At 24.9% G+C, this 20,679-nt stretch overlaps 3 protein-coding genes across 17 annotated transcripts; 2 read left to right on the forward strand and 1 right to left on the reverse strand.

The window, feature by feature from the left end:
• Positions 1-67: 67 nt before the first annotated feature.
• Positions 68-4,128, forward strand: LOC107999399 (major facilitator superfamily domain-containing protein 6). Of its 4 annotated transcripts, none has more exons than XM_062077341.1 (10): positions 68-1,056; positions 1,339-1,445; positions 1,531-1,883; positions 1,988-2,137; positions 2,211-2,487; positions 2,553-2,746; positions 2,875-3,200; positions 3,277-3,452; positions 3,541-3,735; positions 3,822-4,128. In XM_062077341.1, the coding sequence occupies exons 2-9, from the start codon at positions 1,382-1,384 to the stop codon at positions 3,714-3,716; spliced, it is 1,716 nt and encodes a 571-aa protein (XP_061933325.1). In that variant the 5' UTR covers positions 68-1,056; positions 1,339-1,381; the 3' UTR covers positions 3,717-3,735; positions 3,822-4,128. The 4 variants fall into 4 exon arrangements, with proteins under 4 accessions (XP_061933325.1, XP_061933326.1, XP_061933324.1 ...); XM_062077342.1 differs by having other exon boundaries at positions 3,541-3,723; XM_062077340.1 differs by having other exon boundaries at positions 3,541-3,708; positions 3,790-4,128.
• On the reverse strand, positions 4,072-9,402 carry LOC107999398 (hamartin). Of its 6 annotated transcripts, none has more exons than XM_062077338.1 (16): positions 9,264-9,402; positions 8,580-8,846; positions 8,241-8,506; positions 7,945-8,178; positions 7,824-7,861; positions 7,668-7,742; positions 7,464-7,576; positions 7,155-7,393; positions 6,768-7,091; positions 6,491-6,679; positions 6,105-6,372; positions 5,780-6,003; positions 5,571-5,696; positions 5,251-5,487; positions 5,092-5,188; positions 4,072-5,015 (listed from the first exon to the last, which is right to left on the reverse strand). In XM_062077338.1, exons 2-16 carry the CDS (start codon positions 8,686-8,688, stop codon positions 4,516-4,518), a joined length of 3,039 nt encoding a protein of 1,012 aa, XP_061933322.1. In that variant the 5' UTR covers positions 8,689-8,846; positions 9,264-9,402; the 3' UTR covers positions 4,072-4,515. The 6 variants fall into 6 exon arrangements, with proteins under 6 accessions (XP_061933322.1, XP_061933321.1, XP_028523233.1 ...); XM_062077337.1 differs by having other exon boundaries at positions 6,491-6,694; XM_028667432.2 differs by having other exon boundaries at positions 6,117-6,372; positions 7,668-7,861.
• A 557-nt stretch (positions 9,403-9,959) lies between these two features.
• LOC107999374 (ubiquitin carboxyl-terminal hydrolase 47) lies at positions 9,960-18,494 on the forward strand. Of its 7 annotated transcripts, none has more exons than XM_028667402.2 (19): positions 9,980-10,199; positions 10,823-10,904; positions 10,984-11,036; positions 11,922-12,113; positions 12,218-12,476; positions 12,573-12,751; positions 12,850-13,024; positions 13,091-13,212; positions 13,316-13,509; positions 13,588-13,802; positions 13,982-14,202; positions 14,304-14,468; positions 14,555-14,936; positions 15,007-15,375; positions 15,459-15,899; positions 15,971-16,227; positions 16,332-16,691; positions 16,768-16,928; positions 17,027-18,494. In XM_028667402.2, the coding sequence occupies exons 4-19, from the start codon at positions 11,925-11,927 to the stop codon at positions 17,175-17,177; spliced, it is 3,840 nt and encodes a 1,279-aa protein (XP_028523203.1). In that variant the 5' UTR covers positions 9,980-10,199; positions 10,823-10,904; positions 10,984-11,036; positions 11,922-11,924; the 3' UTR covers positions 17,178-18,494. The 7 variants fall into 7 exon arrangements, with proteins under 7 accessions (XP_016914646.1, XP_016914645.1, XP_028523203.1 ...); XM_062077346.1 differs by having other exon boundaries at positions 9,989-10,259; XM_017059159.3 differs by having other exon boundaries at positions 9,991-10,059.
• Positions 18,495-20,679: the final 2,185 nt, after the last annotated feature.

The following is a 20,679-nucleotide window of genomic DNA, read 5'->3' on the forward strand; positions in this document are numbered from 1 at the left end:
TTTATCTATTTCTTTATTTAATTTTTGTTATAATTATTTTTTTATAAAGTTAAAATGTTTATTTAAATTGTAACAGATAATATTTTTATTATAGAAAATTTATAATTTAAATAAGTGATAAATTATTAACATGTAATAACATGTTAATAACATGCAATAATATCTTCATATTTAATATATTTATATATCATGCTACAGAAAAGGAATAAGATATTTTGTAATATTTTAGACATTTTATATTACTTTTTACAATTTAAAATGATAAGCTTAGAAATTACATTCAATTTAACGGTAATATATGATTTAATTACAATTCCTCTCGTTCTCTAAATAGCGTTGCTATCTAATTTCGTTCTAAATCGATAATGTCGCATGTGACATATTTAATTACAATTCTTTTTAGCAGTTAACCATAGTAGCGTCGTTATCTAATTCCATTTTGAATCGATAATGATGCATGTAACATGAAAATACTAAAAAAAAAACAGATGGCTCAAAGGCAAATTCTTAAAACATCGCATGTCGTGTCTATTCTATATTTCTTTTATGATCTATATTGTATTTCATCTGTATATATTGAATAATATCTTTTTACTACAAATTAATAAATATAGTTGTATATCATCTATTCAATCATTTTAATAAAAATTTTTAATTCAGTGAAAGTGTTAATTTTAATAAGAATTAATAATCCGATGTGATCAATATTGTTGCAAATATTATTATATACATATTGTTATCGAAATCTATAATTTCTTATTGATTAACATTATAGAAAATATACATTTAGAAACATTTAGAAAAAAATTAATTGCAATTTGTAAAAATTTTTGGAACTAAATCACACCAAATTTATAATATTACATAATATCAAATTTATATAATCATATCTTTATCAAATTTTTATAATCATAATTATAAAAAATTTAATAATATCACAATAATATACAAGGAATCTGAATAATATCGATAAGTTTCTATTCAATGATATCTATATTTTATGATTCATAAAAAAATTGCACATTCAGCAAGTGGGATTCATATTTTTAATAAAAGGTAGTTTAATAAAATATTTCTGAACAAAGTACATGTTAGATCATTTATAAGATAATGTAAAAATTTTTGTTATAAATATATTATATGTACAAAGTCTTAAAACTTAAAAAAATTAATTCTATTTTATTTTATTATTAATAAATATAATCTTTTATATATGATACATTTAAATATATGAATTTGTTTTAATTAATAATAATTAATCATATTAATTAATCATTTTATTTACTTCAAAAAATATAAAAATTAAAACAATTTTTTAAAAATGTATATTATTTGCAGGTGGTAATTTATATTTATTTTTAATTTGTGACAGAATTCTAAAATGTTTGAAAATATAAATAACAGATTGCTACCAATAAAAGCACATTATTTTTTATTTAATGCAGGTAATATTATATTAATTAATTTTATTAAAATTTGAATATTGAATTTTGTAAAATATTATACAAAATTATATTTTTTATCTTTTAGCTACTGGACCAATAGTGCCATTCTTACCAACAATAGCAAAACAATTAGGATTTTCTGGCTTTTTAGTAGGCACAATATATACAATATTACCAATTTCTGGTTTAATAGCAAAACCTTTATTTGGAGCATTGGCTGACAAATTTAAAATTCATAAAATATTATTTTTAATATTTCAAGTTATAGTTGCAATAGCTTTGTTCACAATATATTTTATACCTGAAATACATAATAAAGCAAATGTTTATCTTACTTGTAATGGTGAAGCAACTTTAGAAATGTGTTCGAAACATGGATTTTCTGATAAAATTATACAAGATGTAATAACAGAGCTTCACTTAAATGAATCGTGTCAGGTATAATATTTTTATAATTTATTTATAAACATTTCATATAATATATTTTAATCTTTTAATATATTATTATAATAATATTATTTTGTATGATGGTATTTTTTTAGGTATCTTGTAAAGCCACGAAAGAAATTTATTTAGAAATCTGTTCATATTGGAAAGTACCTCATTTTTGTGAATTAGAAAATTCAAGTACTATTTTGGATACAGATACATTTAATTTTACTTTAACATTTGATATATTTCATGATTTCTATGTAAGATATTTCGCAAATAATTATTTATAATTGTTTATTTAAATAAGAAATATTTAAATTCTTTATTTTACAGATAAATAATTGTATGTATATACGTATTTTTACTGCTCAATTCTCAGATGGTGCAATATACAAACCAGCTTGTAAACATCATGTGAGAACATCATGTATAGCTACATGTTATGATAACCCAATCTTTAATCAACTATTGTATGAAATTGATGTTTCTGAGAATTCTACACAGAATTCAACATACCAATTTTATTCATTTTTATGGGCAACTGTAATAAGTTGGATTGGAATGGCAGTTATAGTTAGCATAACAGATGCTATATGTTTTAATCTTCTTGGTTAGTAGCATATATATTATGTTTATTATTAAATATTTAATTTTTTTTATAATTTTATATTATAGGAAATGAAAGAAGAAATGAGTATGGAAAACAAAAAATGTGGGGTAGTATTGGTTTTGGTATTTTTGGAATAAGCGCAGGATATCTTGTAGATATATTTAGTGCAGGAAAGCTTCAAAAAGATTATACTTGTATATTTTATATTATGTTGATCATTATGATTTTTGATATTATTGTATCTACAACTTTAAGAAAGGTACAGTTTTTTAACATATATGATGTTAAGAATAGATAGAAATTTAGATAGTACAGAAGTTTGATACTTCTTACTTATCAAAAGAATAAAAAATTGGCAGGTAATGGGAGAAAGCAGTATCATTACAGAAAAGTCCAGAATACTCTGAGGATGAACCTTCAATATTATTGGAACTATTCACCATTCTTAGAGAAGGCAATGTTTTGGCATTTGGATGGTGGTGTATAGGAACTGGAATGTGTACTAGTGTAGTGTGGAATTTTCTATTTTGGTATACTGAAGACCTAGCAAACTCTAGTTTTCAAATAACACATCTGAAAACTTTACAAGGGCTTTTGACTGGTGTACAGTGTTTTTTAGGAGAACTACCATTTAATTTCATCTCAGGAAATGTACTACGAAAATTAGGTCATGTAAATGTTATGAGTTTAGTTTTACTGATTTATGCAATTAGGTAAGTAATAAAATTTCTTTTAAGTATTTCTAAATTTCTTTCTATTATTTCATTCATAATCATATTATTTTTATAGATTTATGGCATATAGTACTGTATCAAATCCATGGTGGTTTTTAATTATTGAAATACTTCATGGACCTACTGTAGGTCTTTGCTGGCCTACAATGGTATCATATGGTGATAAAATAACGCCATCTGGTACTAAAGCTACTATACAAGGATTTATCGGTGCTATATTTGAAGGAATTGGTTAGTAATATTAAATTAAAAAAAAAGTTAACTAATTGTAACTTAATTCATAAATAATCAATATCTATACATTAATAATTATTTTCAGGAGTATCAAGTGGTAGTTTTATATGTGGATGGTTAATAGATACATATGGAGGTGTTGTAACATTAAGGGTATTTTCAGTAGGTGCATTACTGTGGTTACTTTGTTTCTGGCTCATTCAACTGTTATTACGAAAACTTAAGATATCACCGATACATACAGGTCATAATCGTGAGTAACGATTATGTAAATATATAAGTAATATTAACCAAAATAATTTTCGATATTTAAAAAAATCTTTTTTAATTGAAGAAAAATATTTTTTCTTTGTTGATTTTTTCCAGATTTGGCGAATTATGCTAATCCAGATGATGCAATTCTTATGACTATGAGTCGCGAATTACAAACTTATTAATAAAAGAAAAATGGCAGTGTTTTTGTTATAGAAAATTGATATATTCATTGTTTGTTCACTTAGATATGATTTTAATTGAACAAGTAAAAAACATATTTTTCTTATTATCGGATATTTTAGGTCTTAACATATTCGTGACTCATTTTTATAGGCAAATATTAATTATTCAGTATTATATATGGTAGTTGTAAAAATCTTATTATGCTCTATAATATATACATTTTTTTTAGATTGAAGTAATTTTTTTCTTAATTCATTAAAGAAATTCATATATAAAAATGATGAATAAAATATATCTTAATAAGGGGAAGTAATACAAGGATGTGTTTAACAGTTGAGACATATAAAATTGCTCACAAAATATCTCAACCATTTATTCATTGTGAATTCATTTTTTAAGAGTGAAATTATATATATCATGCTAGTAATTTTATTAATTACCAGTATATTTTCAATTATTTATCGAAATCACGCGATAATAATATTTTTATGAATTCTGCATAATATGTAGATAAAAAGCTACAAATAACTTTCTTCTGATTTAATACCACGTCACTGGATAACAGTTGTACGCGTGCAAAAAAGAATAACTGCATGCGAAAAGATATCAGATTTGCGTAGCGTTAGTCTTGTTTAGGATTCCGATTTTGACGAGATGGTGATGTAGCCTGGCTTGGCACAGGTTCGACAATAGCTTGAAGATTAGAAATTTCGCCTGCGGTATCACAGCAGTCATTCATTATTATTCCAGTACTTGAATGAATAAAGGCAAGACTTCCCTCACTAGAAGAAGCTAAACTAGCTGACAATGGAGGTGATCTTTCTTTAGGTGATGCTGAAGATGCTAGATTGTTTACAGTAGTATTACTGCAAGTTGCTGATTCTAATGTTCCATGAAATTCAAGTATACGGCTTTCAAGAAGAAGATTGATTTCAGCTTGTGCTTTATATTTTGATTCAACGGCTTCCAATTCGGCTTCATGTTGATCTTTTGTTTCTTGTAAAAGCCGTTGAAGTTCTACAAGTTGCGCTTCTTTTCGCGCTTCTTTGTTTTCTAGTTCACTTAAACGTATTTTCAAAGCTTCTACAAAAGATGTTCGCGATTCCAATTGTCGTCGTAAATCTATCATAATATCATTTATATTAGTTATTTATAATATATTTCTAAAATTAATTTTAAATAATTGAAATTTACTTACTAGTTAATTCTTCTGAATATGATTTTTGTATTTGTATTATTTCTTGCTTTGTCATTGGTGAAGGACCACTTGTACTTTCTTGTAATTTTACTTGTGCCTATAGATACAAAAATAAATTTGATATTATGTAAAAATATATAAAATTTTTAAAAATATTACCTCTCTAAGTAGAAGAAATTTTTTCTGTATAATATCAAGATTACGTTCTAATTCTTTACTACGATTTGCAGCTTTTAAAGCTACTCTTAGTTGATGACCTGCATCGAACAGAGAAGCCTCCGTAGAACGAATCTGCCGTTCATAGTCTGCTACTTTTTTTTGTTCATTTTTTAATTCAAGTTCAACAGATTCAAGACGATCTTTTATTATTTGATTTTGTCGTTGCTCTTCGATACACTGTACGTTATTAATTATATTATTATATAAATTTTTTTTAATAATAAAATCGATAAAATTAATGGAATTTTCATTAATTTTACCTTAGTTTGCCAGTGGTGTAATGCATCTTTATATTGATCTTCAGTTTGGCAAGCTTCTTTTTTATTACGCTCTAATTCAATTTTTAAGCTTTCTACTTCTTTTTCCATTATTTTCAAACGATCAGTCTACGTGATAAGAATTTTGTATTTAACAATAATTAATTAAAAATGATATCAAATCTTATTTTGAATAAATAATTTCAACTGACCAAAGCATAATTATGTTCTTCTAATGCACGTGAATCTCTCAATTTACCAAGAAGTCTTCGATTACGTTCAGCGTGAACTTCTCTACGCTGCCGTTCAAATTGAAGTTGCATTTGCATAAGCTGTAATAACTGATTTGCACATTCAATATCAAATACATCTTCTTCTCCTATCTCATCTTCTCCATCATTTTCTTTTCTTTGTTTCTGTTTAATTGCATTAGTCCCTTTGAAGAAAAATATTTTATAAAATTTCTATTGACTAAAAATAAAATTTGTTTTATTGAATTTTATTTTATATTGTTCATTTTGTCATTATAATAGTTACCAGAATGCGTACAAGCTTCGACATATCGATCAAGCATTGCAGTTGGTGACAATCTAAGTTCTGTATCTTGAGACGAATGCTTTTGTAAATTCATTTCATTTTTTTGATCCAGAATTCCTAACAATAAATATTCATATGGAAGCAAATCGAAAGTTTGTGTTCCCGTTTCTTCTAATTTTTTTGTTGCTATTATTTTCATTATATCTCGTTTATCATCAATAATTTGTTTTTGAACTTTGATATCAGGACAAGATTTGCTTTTTCTAATCTATAAATGTATATATATATTTTTATCATATTGAAATTTCTTTTTTGCTTTGTAAAAAATATTAAATATATATTATAAAAAATATTAAATATTAAATATACTGATAAAAATATCTCACTTTAAAAAAAGAATTTAAATTTAAATGTGTTGAAATTTGACTTGTTTGAGAATACAAACGAAGCTGATAAACTTTTTGAGATAAATCTGCAATAGCATTTTGCATTTTTTCATTATGATGTTCTTGTTGTTCAAAATATTTTGAACTTTCCAATTTTCCAGTCGTTTGAGAGCTTACAATTTCTAAAACCTGCACAATAGAATGCTGTAGAAACATATATACCAATATTTGTTAATATACAATATTCTTACATACAAAAGTATATAAAATACAGAACCTCTTGATCTTCTTGCCAAGAATCGTTTTTCCCATTCTGTGTATTCATTTCTGAAAATTTTCCATCTTCATCGATGTTAATAGTTGACTTTTGTTGAGCGATAGTTTGTCTATCTGCGATAATTTTACTTAGCTTGTGCGAAAAAAAACCATGTGCATTGGTTGCATTTCCACTTCCAATTAAAGAGCCAGACATAGACGGATTTAAAGGAATCGGTGTAGATGGTCGTGAATTTGAACCTACTGTACCATTACCAAATGCAGTAAGAGCACGAACTGCGACAGAACCAGTAGGTACTTGCCTCGTTGATAATTTTCGTAAATCCTAAATAATAAAATTATAAGCATAATTTCGATTTATTTTTTTCTTGGAAATTCTTAAACATACCTTAACAGGAGTTGTTTCTGGAGTGGCTTCAACTGCAGCTTCTGGTGGAGATGTACCACTTCTATTATTATTAGGTGTTGATGGAGTGGATCGTTGTTCATGAGATGTAACTGGAAACTGAGGACTATGTGGTGGTACTACCATACTCGGTGACCAGAATGTATCATCTTCACCATTACTGATTTCTGATGGTGCTATTCCTCCACTTATGTTTATTGGAGCACACATAGAAGAATAATCTGGAATATATATTGATAGTATAACTACATTCATAATTATATGTATATTTCTTTAATAAAACTTACAAACCTAAAGGTGGCGTAGAACGTGAATTTGTAGTACGAAATACTTCTTCTCGACATTTGTCCAATGTAAAACGACCACATTCTGCCATAATATCATGATGCTCCATTTTTTTCCATCTAAAAAATAATGAAATACACAATAAATATTTTTTTTTATAATATAATAAAATCTTTTTTCTAAGTTAGGATTTTTTGTAATAAAAAATACCTAGCAGCAGAAATCTCTGTATCCTTAGAAGCAGTAACAAGTAAAGGATGCATACGCACTGAATCTAACATTGGTCTAATTGTATGAGTAAAAGTAGCTAATTGATCTCGTTGAATGTATTGTTGTTTTAAATATGAAATAAAGTTACAAGGATACATGGCATACAATCTGTGAAATAAACTATATAGTCCAACCTACAAAAAATTTAAAAAATATTACTTATCTTCTCTTATTTATAAATAATATTAATCTACTATAATAATATAAATATACTTACTTGCAAATGTAATAAATATAAATGATTTTTATCTATTGTCCCTGTTATTGTTTTTGAAGTAAAATGCATAGGAGATGAAAATATGGATGATGATTGATGATGATAATAAGAGGCCAATCGACCAAATACTTCAAAAATTTCTGAAAGATATGGCCCTAAAGCAGCAGGTAACATTGGCAATAACATTACTAAGAGTAAAAGTGCACTCATAAGAGATAATGTATCTGCTTCCATCTAAAATTATAAAATTGATTGTTATTCAACAAATTTATTTATTTGTTAAAATTTAATTCTACCTTAAGTAACTTAAGTAAATCCCGAAATAAAGTATGACTCGCAAGCTTGTATAACCAAGTTGGCTGACGACGGGCAATATGACCTAATAAAGTAAGAGTTTGAATTCTTTGGCTGCTACTTCCAGATTTAGAAAGAGCTTCTGATAAACGATCTAAAAGATGCTTATCATGTGGATCACGAACACCAGCTAATACCTCAACAGCTCTTAAGGAATTCGTGGACAGATAATAATCGAAAAGACCATTTACCAGCCAATTGTCTTTTGCTGTAAAATTTTAAAAAATCATTAAAAGAAAAACAAAATTATTAAATATCTTTAAATTTATAACCTTACTTACTACACAAAAAAAGTTCATGAAATACTTTTTTAATTTCTTCTACCTCCCCAAGTTTGTTGGATTCCAATAAATTAAACAGATCAACTATGCCTATTGAATTAATATTCATCTTGATAATGCTTAGTATTCCAATATACAAATAATATTTATTCTGATCGTTTGATCATATAGTGGAAGTAGAAGTTAATTTATAAAACTTAGTTTTATCCATCTGTCATTTGTTATGTAAAATGAGCTTCATTAGAAGCAAAGAAAATCTTTAAATACCTATAATAAAAAAGAATAATATTCAGAAATTAAATTTATTAAATAAAAAAAAAATAAATAGAAAAGCTTTTTAACTTCAATTATTACGAACTGTCAATTTCATAAGTCGGCATATTAATTCTAATGTTATAATTTTATAATTAAATATATTTTATAAAAATAATTTTTACTTGTTTTAATATTACAATTTTTTAGCAATTTAAAGAATTTCATATATAATATTTTTTTATTATCAATGAATATTTCATTTTGTATGTATAAAAAAAATTGTCGGTTCGATTCTGATACTCATAAAAAGGTCATTCAGAACGATGTCTACAAAATATTTTTTGTAAATACTGTTTGAACTTTTAAATAAAACATTAAATGTTAATTTTAATTATCAATACATCGACATGAATTAATGAATAAACTTACCCGAAATTCATCGAGTACTTCAAGCAATTTTATGAGTTCTATGGCGACTAGTACACCATCGCAGATATATCATAGACTGGTATGCATTGATGTTGCTACAATATGAGTAGCGCTATGATCGCTATATTGCTTAATAATTCCATTTACGTTCTAAAAACTATTAAAATTAATACTGATAGCTTTGTTTCTGTTATTTTATAATTATTATAAATAATTATCATAAATCAAAATCTGCTTATGTTAGTAAGTAATATTAGTAAGTAATAATATTATAGAATTTATTTCTTACACACACATGTACATATACACACGTATTTTTTATATTTGTATAATATAAAAATTATTAGTGAAGATTAAAAAATAATTTTAGTTAAAAAAATTATAGTAATAACGTATTAAAATATTTTTATAAAAAAACATTGATTTTTTTAATTTATTTGAAACAATGTTGTAAGCGATCTTATAAAATTATTATAATTCATTTTCATATTTTAAATTTTATTTTTGAAACATTTATCTTTCACTAAATTTAGTTTTCAAACACAAATAATATAATCTTTTTCTAAATTAGTTAAACTAGTAATATTAAATTGACATCAGGAAAAATAAAAAATAATGAAAAATCTACATTTCTTAAATTGACTAACATAAAAATATATTACTAGGTATTTAATCTATGCTATATCTTCTTTATGCTCATAGTTTTTGATTGGCATTATTACATGGCAGCACCGAACTGTGTTGTGTAGAAAATATGGCGTAAAGTGAACGTCGCACATGTCTCTTAGTGATTTCGGTAAGGAGTCAAATATTATACCGAAAATTTCTATATTGATGTACGAAAGAAGTACTCCGATTAGAATTTATGTGATGAAAGAATGTAAATATGATTAACAGATTCAAAAACGAATTATTCAAGTGTAAATATCATTAAACGTGAGTTCCAACAAGACGAGTATTTGACCAGCCATTTCATAAGACCTTACGTTTATTCTTGTTAGTGTCTTGTTAGTTAACAAACTAGCGTGACATCAATTGAATGTTTCTTTATTCATTAAAATACTAATATTGGTCAAGAATCGTATATATCATCAGACAACATTTTGTTAATCGTCATGAAACGAAAAGCCTTGTTTTAACTCGTTTGTATTAGCACAAGAGCGCATTCCGATCTTCTGAGTATTATGCGCTCGATTTTCGTTCGTCTAATCAAACGTTTTTTTATCGTACAAACATTTTAAACCGTGTTACACGTTTTTCGTCTTTGATTTTTTAACAAACATCGGTAAAAGTGTGAAATATATTATTTGTGCTTGTATTTCATGGACTCTTGTTTTGTGACTTGTTTACATTATGTGTTGTTTTTATTAAAAAAAGTTCTGTTACAATAACATTTAATACATTATTTGTGCAAGTTAGTAACACTAATTCGAACTTTAAATTTATAATTTCCTATTTATAAATGTTCATTTTGTTGGTTTAAATAAAACGAAAGGATGATTATCTTGTCTGTGTTTGTAAAAAATGTAAGAAGAAGTGATTTTTATTGCTACTTTCAGAGACTGTAGCAATACTTGATAAAAGAAGTTATTGGTGAAATGTAATTTAATACAAGATAATACATTATTACAAGACAAAAATGTTAGTTTTTAAAATTTTATGAAATTTTGGATTTGGATGAATATCAATTATAATTTTATATTGTTTTGAAATCTTTTAGATTGAAACAATAAAGAGGTATACGAGGACTGGACTCTACAATATATATTGCTAGTAAGTATTAAGTGTGATAAATATTAACTTTAATTATAAATATTAAAAGAAATTTACATATGAATAATTATAATAGATTATTTTTTATATTGTATCATTTTAATAAAAAATAGTATTCTGTTTATAAAAATTTATTCATATATAAAATAATTTAATAAAATTAAATATATAAAATATATTTTGTATATTATATTAGAAAATTTAATTTATAAAATTTAATATAAAAATTTGTTTTAATTTATTTGGCATTTATATAAGAGAAAATGTAGAATAGGGAAGTAGTAATAGAGTAAGGAAGAAAGAAAAAGAGAGGGGAGAATTCTGATGTCGGAGAAGAGAGCCATTTTCCAAGTCTTCGTTTAGACATTCTAAATATAACTGGAGGCTCTATAGGCTTTCCTTACTGTGTCATACTGTGCAGAGTAGTATCTTACTGTGTTGCGTAGATCTCCCTCATTTTCTACCTTTAGTATGGCATATTGCCAATTTTATTTGTCTGAAAATTACTGATCAGTTGTAACATTATCTCTAAATATTATATTTATTAATTAAAAGTGAATATTTCTTTATTTTCTTATACATTTATGGTAATATTTATTAATCTTTTTTTGTTAATTAATAATTTTGATTTATTTTAAAAATAATATAAATATAATTTATTAAATTTTTTAATATTTTCATATAAAAATATAATTTTATTTTATTAAAAAACAAATAATCATTGATATTGTGTAAACTAAAATAATATTAAATTACATAATTTTTTTAGAATATATTTAAGATATTAGATTGCATTTTTATTGAATTATCCACAATAAATTATTTTTAAAAAATAAACTAAATTTCATTCAGATATTGCATATTTCATTTAATCTCTTATTGCAGACCATGGTTTGTAGAGCTGGTCAAATATGTTTCATTCAGTGTAGTCTATCTGGATTTAAAGATAAGTTTACCAGTGACAGACTACTATTACATGAATCTACCCGTGGTGAGGAGCTTTATGTTTATATTGAAGAACATTGTCAAATACCACAAGACAGTTTTCAATTATATTTAGTATCGGCTGGAAAATTGGTTAGTAATATTTTTTTTTGTTTCATTATTAATATAATTATTTATCAATAGTTTAATGATGTTTTTTTCATATAAATTAAAAATTAAATTATTATTATCATTAGATTAATTTATCAGAAGTGAAAGATAAAACAATGTCAGAAATTGGTGTGGATTTTTCTTTTGATCGAGAATCTTCAAGTGAACATAAACCCACATTATTAGTTATGGATCCAACAGATATCTTAATGCAGAAGCAATCATCATATTGTATTATGCGCCATCAATCTGCATATAATCCTCCTCCACCATCTCCTAATCATTCATCAGTATGGGGTGAAGATAATAATATTGATTTCAAAAGTCTTATTAAATCTGAAACAAGTATGTGATATTTATTTTACTTTTTTTGCAATAATACAAATTAAAATTTTATAATAATATATTTTATTATTAATTTTTTATGATATTTTTTTTAAGATTACGTTGGTTTAGTCAATCAAGCAATGACATGTTACTTAAATAGTCTATTACAAGCATTATATATGACTCCTGAATTTCGAAATGCATTGTATAATTGGGAATACATAGATGGATCAGAAAAAGACGAAGCTAATAGTATTCCATATCAATTACAGAAGTTATTTTTAAATTTACAGGTTTATATAATTATAATACAATTACGTAAAATATATTTTATAATTTTATAAATTTATGATTATAAAAACATATTTAAATACATTTTTTATATTTATAGACATCAACAAAATCAGCAGTAGAAACTACCTCATTAACAAAAAGCTTTGGTTGGGATTCTACAGAAGCTTGGCAACAACATGATATTCAAGAACTTTGCAGAGTTATGTTTGATGCTTTAGAACAAAAATTTAAAAATACTGAACAAGCTGATTTGATAAATAGACTTTATGAAGGTATGTCCATTTGAAGCATTTATGAATATTAGAAAGAAGTTTGTAATTTGATTTTTATATTGTTAGGAAAGATGATTGATTATGTTAAATGTCTTGAATGTGGTACTGAAAAATCGAGAGAAGATACTTTTCTTGATATACCATTACCAGTAAGACCATTTGGTAGCAATGTGGCATATACTAGTGTGGTAAGTTTATATTATGTTATATTTTTATTTATAAATAAAATTTATTATATATTATTTTTAAAATTATTATTTTTAATTATTATTAAAATATTATTTTTAATAGGAAGAAGCTTTAAGAGCATTTGTTCAATATGAAATTTTGGAAGGAAGTAATCAATATCATTGTGAAAAATGTAATAAAAAATGTGATGCTCATAAAGGATTAAAATTTACAAAATTTCCCTATCTTTTAACCCTTCATCTTAAACGATTTGATTTTGATTTCAAAACCTTTCATAGAATTAAACTTAATGATAAGTAAGTATATATGAATTATTTTTCTTGTTAATATTTTTTCATTAATCTTATGTTTTTATATTAAACTTTTAATTTTAGGGTTACTTTTCCGGATACATTAAATTTAAATTCTTTTATTGCTTCAATGCCAAATCTCCAAGAATCTCCAAGTACTGATGAAAATAATAGTTTAGCAAAATGCGATGATAATTCTATAACAGATAGTGGCACATTAGATGATGATTGTCCTCCCTGTGAAAACAGTCTTCCTAATAGTAATCATTCAACAAATCATGATCAAGATGATGATGAAGGTATATTGTTTTTATAAATTTTACAGAATTCAAAATTTAAATTGCTTATAACTTAATAAATAAGCTTTAACCATTATTTTCATATACTAATTTTTATGTTTATCTTGATCTTTAAAAGTCATATATTAATATTTTATATACATTTTAATAATTAATAATTTTAAATATTTTATTTTTAGGTATAGATATGAGTAATGGACCTTCGACATCAAATTGTACTATGCATAATCATGAAAATGAAAAAAATCGTAATAGTAATGCAGCAAAAGGACCTTATAATTATGAATTATTTTCAATTATGATTCATAGCGGTAGCGCTAGTGGTGGGCATTACTATGCTTATATAAAAGATTTTAGAACACAAGAATGGTTTTGTTTTAATGATCAAAGTGTAACACAGGTATATTTAATAATATTTATTTATAATCTTAATGAAAAAAAGTAAATACTATAAATAAATGTGATGTTGTTATAAATTTTGTGTTATTGTATTAATTATAGATAACTCATGATGATATTCAGAAAACATATGGTGGTGGTTCAACCAGATCATATTTCAGTGGAGCCTATAGTAGTACTAATGCTTATATGCTCATGTATAGACAAATTGACCCCACTCGTAATGCTTTACCTATGCAAGTACAGGATTTTCCAAAACATATACAGGTAAAATATTAGGTAAAATAGGTAAAATATTATATATTATTCTATTTTAATATCTTTTTCTCTTTTTTTATAACATTTTACTTCAGGAATTATTAAAAAAAATGAAAGAAAATGAAGATAATGATAGAAAAAGTCGCGAAAAAGATCTAGCCACACCTAAAGTAAAAGTATATTGTCAACATCCTACAGAAGATAAAAAACTGAATTTTAGACTTTCCTTTTTGCCTAATGCAACTTGGGCTGAAACGACAAAGTATGTTTATAAAAACTTTTGTTTGGAAGGCATGGTAAGCTTAAATCAATGTCGTTTAGTTGCTTATGATCCCAACAATGACTTGATTGTGGCTAGCTACGAAGGTAGAGAACATGAAACATTTGCAAGTATTTGGTGTCATCGAGTGAATCGATATAGTTTACTGTTAGAAATACGTGATAAAGATCAAAAATTTGAGCCACATTTACGAGGTGGTACGTATTTGTTTATATATATTTATATATATATTCATTATATAAACAAATTTTTTATTTCTTTTAATAGGTATTGTAACTAAATTATATGTCGTCGATGTAGCTAGAAAAAAACTTATTGAAGGACCGTTAAATGTACGAGGTTTATTTACACAAACAGTGAAAGAATATAAACAAGTAGTAGGAAAATTTGTTAATATGGATCCAGATGATATGAAAATAGTTTTACGAAAACATGGAACAGATACAATACTCGTACAGAATGATGACGCTATATTGGCAGTTGCAGAATTTTGTAATTTAGTTAAAGTATTTGTATGTACTAATTGTGATGCTGAATGTAATAAATCTTATTTGGAAACAATAATATCTAGAATTGCTGAACAATTGGAAAATATTATAACTTTACGCATAAGATTACCTCCTAATCCAAGTAAAGGTAAGTAATGTATTTTTATTAAATAATTTTTTTGAATATTTTTTTCAAAAATTATAATATATATTATATTTTGCTGAATGCAGAAATGTTGGAAGAATTAAATATTCCTATGTTAGAAGAAGTATGTAAAGATAAAGAAAAATCTGTAATTGACAGTCCATCAAAAGCAAGTATTACAGAATCTCATCGAGATGCTGGTACAAAATGTAATGATACTTTAAAGAGTGGAAAACTTATTGAAGACACACCAGTAAGAAATGCAAGTCCTCAATTGGGAGAGGGTGAAGAATGGCATACTCCAGAACAGAGTAATAGTGAAGATAGTAGTCTGAGTGATAGTGACAAAACATTAGTTGGAGATGCTCCAGGAGATGATGATTTTCAATTACCTTATCTTCCATCGAGTACAAGTAATCGAGCTATTAAAATGTTAAATCAAGTTGGAATTGAAAACTGGGATAATATTATTGATGACTCAGAATATTATTTTAAAGCTACTCCATATACAAATCACAATGAGAAATGTATGTATTTTAAATTTATTTTATAAAATATTTAAAACAAAAATATTTAATAATGATTATTTTGACTTTAGTTCTGAAAGTATTAGTAGACAAAAGAATGATATTCAATACCTTGAAGAAAAATTTAGAACCATATGTGGGTGTACCTGCAGAATATTTCAAAATTTGTCGTTATTTTGATGAATGTGGTGAATCAGACTGTAGCTGTTTACTTAGTCAGCTTGTTTCTTACGAAGACGGAGAAAAACTTTGGATAGAGATAGGACGGGCTTTACGTAATGGTGAATTTACAGTAAAGTTGCATCAATTTTTCCTTGATTCGGCTGAGGTATAATAAATTTTCTCATATTTTTTATATTCTATATATTTTATAATTTTAATTAATAATATTATTAATAATATTATATAAATGATAACATTTTTTTTTAACAGGGCAAATTTTTATTTGAATGGATAGTTTCGGAGGATATGACTGTAGGCCAAGCGAAAAAAGAGATTCTTGCAGAAATGAAAAGAAGATACAATATAGAGATACCATATGAAAGATGTCGATTAAGAGAAAAGTGTTTTGTGTTACCATCGAAAGTACTTTTAGATCATCAAAAATTCAAGGACTTTCAGTTTTATTCTCAATTTGAAATGATTGTACAAGAGTTACCTGATAAAGATCCAGTTACCAATAGTAATCAAGTTATTATATTTGTCCGACGTTGGTTCCCTACAAAAAGACACTTTGGACCACCTCAAGAAATTGTTTTAGATGAAACAACAATGGAAGAAATGATGAAAAAAGTAGGTTAAATGAAGAAATGATATATATATTTATTAAAAGAAAGTAATCAAATAATAATGTTGAATTTTTACTTAGTTATCTTTGATATCGGATATACCTGAAAAATATATAAATATAATGAGAGGAAAGGGTTCAGTACATATACCTGTTGTACGAGTTGAAAATGATGAAGATTGGATTGAATTAACATCTGGTGACGAACTTAATGTTGAAGATGGTGCTGTATTCTTATATAGGTATGTCTTATATTTTAAAAATAATTATGATATAGAATGTATAAGATAATTAAAATAAACTATAAAAATAATTAACTTCCGAAATTTCTACTTAATAGAGATAGCAGGGAAACTTCACAACCATTAACACAAGAAGAGTACAATGATATCGCAATTCGAGAAGTATCACCTTTTTTACCACTTTCCTCTGCATCACGTTATAATGCGCGTAAAGAAAAAGCGCTTAGAATATATTTGGATGGTGAATGATCCTCCATTGAACATATGTATTCTGAAAAACAATTGTTAAATAGGCATGTGTGGGAACATGAAACGTTTGCGTACAAAGTGATAACATCGTGTCAGGTATTTGTGGAATCAAGTACTCAACAATTACAAAATATTCTGTGCTTCAGTAAGTCTTCAATATTTCAAAGCTTCCACGTCTTTAAAGCTTTTTGGCTTTTCGAACCAATCGGATTTATAAAATTCCTCGAGTTTGTGAAATATTACTCGTTACCAAAAGATTTCAAATTTCGATTATCTCGTTTCATTTTAATGTGTTTTAATACCATAAGGATTATAAAATTCCCAATAACATATGGATTATTAAGCTATAGAATTTCATTCAAAAGCACAAATACTGATGAAAATAATGAAAGTGCTAAATAATAGTGAATTATGTATAAGGAAGAAGAAAAAAAAATGAATTAATGGTGATAATTCGAATTTAAACTATGGACTTCTTATGATATGTGTGTGTGTAATTGACATATATATGTATTTGGAGTTCCTGTAACTACATTATTTTCACAAATTCCTTAATACATTTCTTAATCTCAAGAATTTTTATATCTTCACATATCTGTATCAAAACGTTTTAGCTAATCAGCTCATCTTGTTTAAAATGTTAAATATTTTTAATGTCAAAATACAGCACAGAGTATATTCATATTTGTTGATTAAGAAAAAAAAAGAAAAAAAGAAAAAGAAAACATTTATCTGACACAACATAATTAACCCTTTTAATGCCAGTATAGGTTAAATTGCATTCTTACAATATAATATTATCATAAGTCTTGAGTTCAATTATTTAATTTGAAAGTAGTAGCGCTCATATAACTATTTAAATTCAATAATTATTTCAAAAATACAAATATTTTCTATGATTTTGAATATATTAAATATACATTCTATGAATTTATTAATAATTGATGCATTCTACAAATTTATTAATAATTGATAATTGAATTTTATATTATTAGCGTTACTATTATCAAATTAAAGAAAGATTAATCGATATGAAATATAAATATTAATTTTGGCCAGATATGTATCCTATACAATCTGTTTTAATTTATTTAATTATGTATGCTATCATTCATTACATGTTATGGATACAAAAAAAATCTGTATCCCTGGAAAAAACCAAAAAAGTATATTTAGCCACTTTTTGGCATTAGAACTATTTCCTACAAATCAAGTTTTCAATATGAATATAATGAAAATAAAAGATTCTTGAAAGAAATTCACCAAATTTACATTTTGTAGACCAATGCTTGTAAATAATAAAACTTGTGAATCAAATATTGATATCTTTCTTCATATCAATATCACCATACATCGGTAAACAGAATATATAAATATATATATACATATAAAAATATGTTTTGTATTAAAATGTACGATAATGCAATGTATGCATGTAGCACACCATCCTTTTTGCATTTACCAGCAGTTTAACTTGGCATTTTTTATTAATACTACATTTTTAGAAATTTTGGTGCTGAAAGGGTTAAATACAAAGTTGTTGTTAATCCCTGTCACTATTAGAACGTTTTGATAGACTGTCCATGATTTATTACTTCTTTGCAATTGTTTCATCAAAGCAAGCGCATTGAATTAAAACTCGATAGAGGTATTGAAAATTCATTATATAAAAAAGAAGGAATTTATATATATATATATATCTTTGAAATAATAATATCGATTGTTGTACAACAATTTACAATGCTCTCAACAATTTTCAATATATAACTGTAATTTATATTTATAATATATTTGTTACATGAAAGCCTAGTTCAAATCGTTCGCGTGTGATTATATCGATATTGATAACTTGTTATAAACATGACAATCTAGATGTTTACAAAGTAAGGAAGGAAAATGAAGAAAAAAAAAAAATACAAAAAATAGCAAGTTTCATGCTGTGAAAAATCTTGTTGATGCATATCATTATAATAATTGAAAAAATTACGAGATGCAGGTCTATTGGTTGTGTTTTGAATTATTAATAAAATTTATTCTTTCATTATAAATGCTAATTAAAAATTATAATAATTTTATCAATGATATAATTACATATAATATAAATATTAAAAAAAAAATAATAATAAAAATCATTTCTTCTATATTTTATAAAATAAATAAATTTTATATACGGTTATGAAAAATAACTACGAACTAAAAAATTATCATTGATAATTTTTTCAGTTTCTTGTTTAAAAATTGATTACTATTTGTCATTAGTATTTTTGCTGTATTTGAAAATAATGAAAGATTTAATTCTTTTTATCTTCTTTTCATATTATTTTGAATCCCATTGTATCATTTGTAATTTAACGAACTAGGCTTTAATTTGTTTTTGTAATTACCAAATATTGAAGTAGTCTCTTTTGTGCATAATAGTAGTATATGTGCGAATAATAAATTTGAAATTTATAAATTATCAGAAAAAATTTAAATTTAAGCACTCTGTAACCCCATTGATATTTTTATATTTGTTTGTACTGATTTAAAAAGTTTGTAAGACTGCGAACATTATCGATTATTTGAATGAACTTTTCGTTTGAATTATATGTTATTAAATAGTTTTTAAAACTTTTTTCTCAAACACTTCTTTATTATTATAAGGAAAAGAAATCTATTGCAAATTTACTATTTCATTAATTTTCAATATTCAATATTTACGTATATTCCTATAACAATTTTCAATATTTATATATCTCTACTTAAGTATAAACTTTTTAAGTATTTTAGTTATTGGAATTGAACGTGAGTATTTTCCCATCTTTTGATTAATGTTTAAAATATTGAAGTATTTACATATATTTATGTTAATGAAGTAATACAAATATTAAAGGTCGTATTGTATCTTTTTGCAGATAAGGTAATGTCGAAATTGTAACGCGCAAACTTTAAATATTATGATTGTAGTTTTTAATGAATTCTTTTCATTATTGACGATTAAATATGTTTTTGTATTATACACTACAAAACAAATTATGTTCACTTATATTAATAATTGAATACCGAAGTGATTGAATTTTATTGTTTGTATTTACTGGTGTTTTCTCTTGCCTTTGACGATTGTTATATCCATTAATTTTTAATATGCTTTTTTGCGTGAGTCGTTTGAAATGGACTGAATAAATATTTCGTTGAAACTATGTTTTTATTTCATGTTTTATTTTTTTCTTATAACATTTATCACTTTGTTATATAGAAGAATATGTTTTATAGAAGAAATATTTACTTAGATAATATATTTATGAGCTAAACAAATGCACATTTTATATAAAGAGCAATAAGATATTCTTAAATTAATTTTTAGCAATTTTTTAAATCCATTAATTATTTATTAATTTCATTTAGTCTAAAAATGTTATATTTTTTAATGTAATACATTCTTAATTTTTTTCATTCTTTATTTCTTATTTACTTTCTTAATTTTTTTTAATATAATTAAAAAAATTATTAAATAAAAACTATT

Source organism: Apis cerana, linkage group LG7 (genome assembly GCF_029169275.1).
Source record: "Apis cerana isolate GH-2021 linkage group LG7, AcerK_1.0, whole genome shotgun sequence".
Classification (NCBI taxonomy): Eukaryota; Metazoa; Arthropoda; class Insecta; order Hymenoptera; family Apidae; genus Apis; species Apis cerana.

Excerpts from the sequence above, each read along its gene's own strand:
- LOC107999398 (XM_062077335.1), bottom strand. The coding sequence starts at position 8,688 with ATGAATATTAATTCAATAGGCATAGTTGATCTGTTTAATTTATTGGAA. Across the intron at positions 8,179-8,240 it reads ATTTACTTAAGTTACTTAAG|ATGGAAGCAGATACATTATC; the intron begins GTAGAATTAAAT and ends TTATAATTTTAG. Across the intron at positions 7,862-7,944 it reads TATATTTATTACATTTGCAA|GTTGGACTATATAGTTTATT; the intron begins GTAAGTATATTT and ends AATTTTTTGTAG.
- LOC107999399 (XM_062077340.1), top strand. The coding sequence starts at position 1,382 with ATGTTTGAAAATATAAATAACAGATTGCTACCAATAAAAGCACATTAT. Across the intron at positions 1,884-1,987 it reads ACTTAAATGAATCGTGTCAG|GTATCTTGTAAAGCCACGAA; the intron begins GTATAATATTTT and ends GTATTTTTTTAG. Across the intron at positions 2,488-2,552 it reads TATATGTTTTAATCTTCTTG|GAAATGAAAGAAGAAATGAG; the intron begins GTTAGTAGCATA and ends TTTATATTATAG.
- LOC107999374 (XM_017059155.3), top strand. Across the intron at positions 13,213-13,315 it reads ATGTGGCATATACTAGTGTG|GAAGAAGCTTTAAGAGCATT; the intron begins GTAAGTTTATAT and ends TATTTTTAATAG. Across the intron at positions 16,228-16,331 it reads TTTTCCTTGATTCGGCTGAG|GGCAAATTTTTATTTGAATG; the intron begins GTATAATAAATT and ends TTTTTTTAACAG.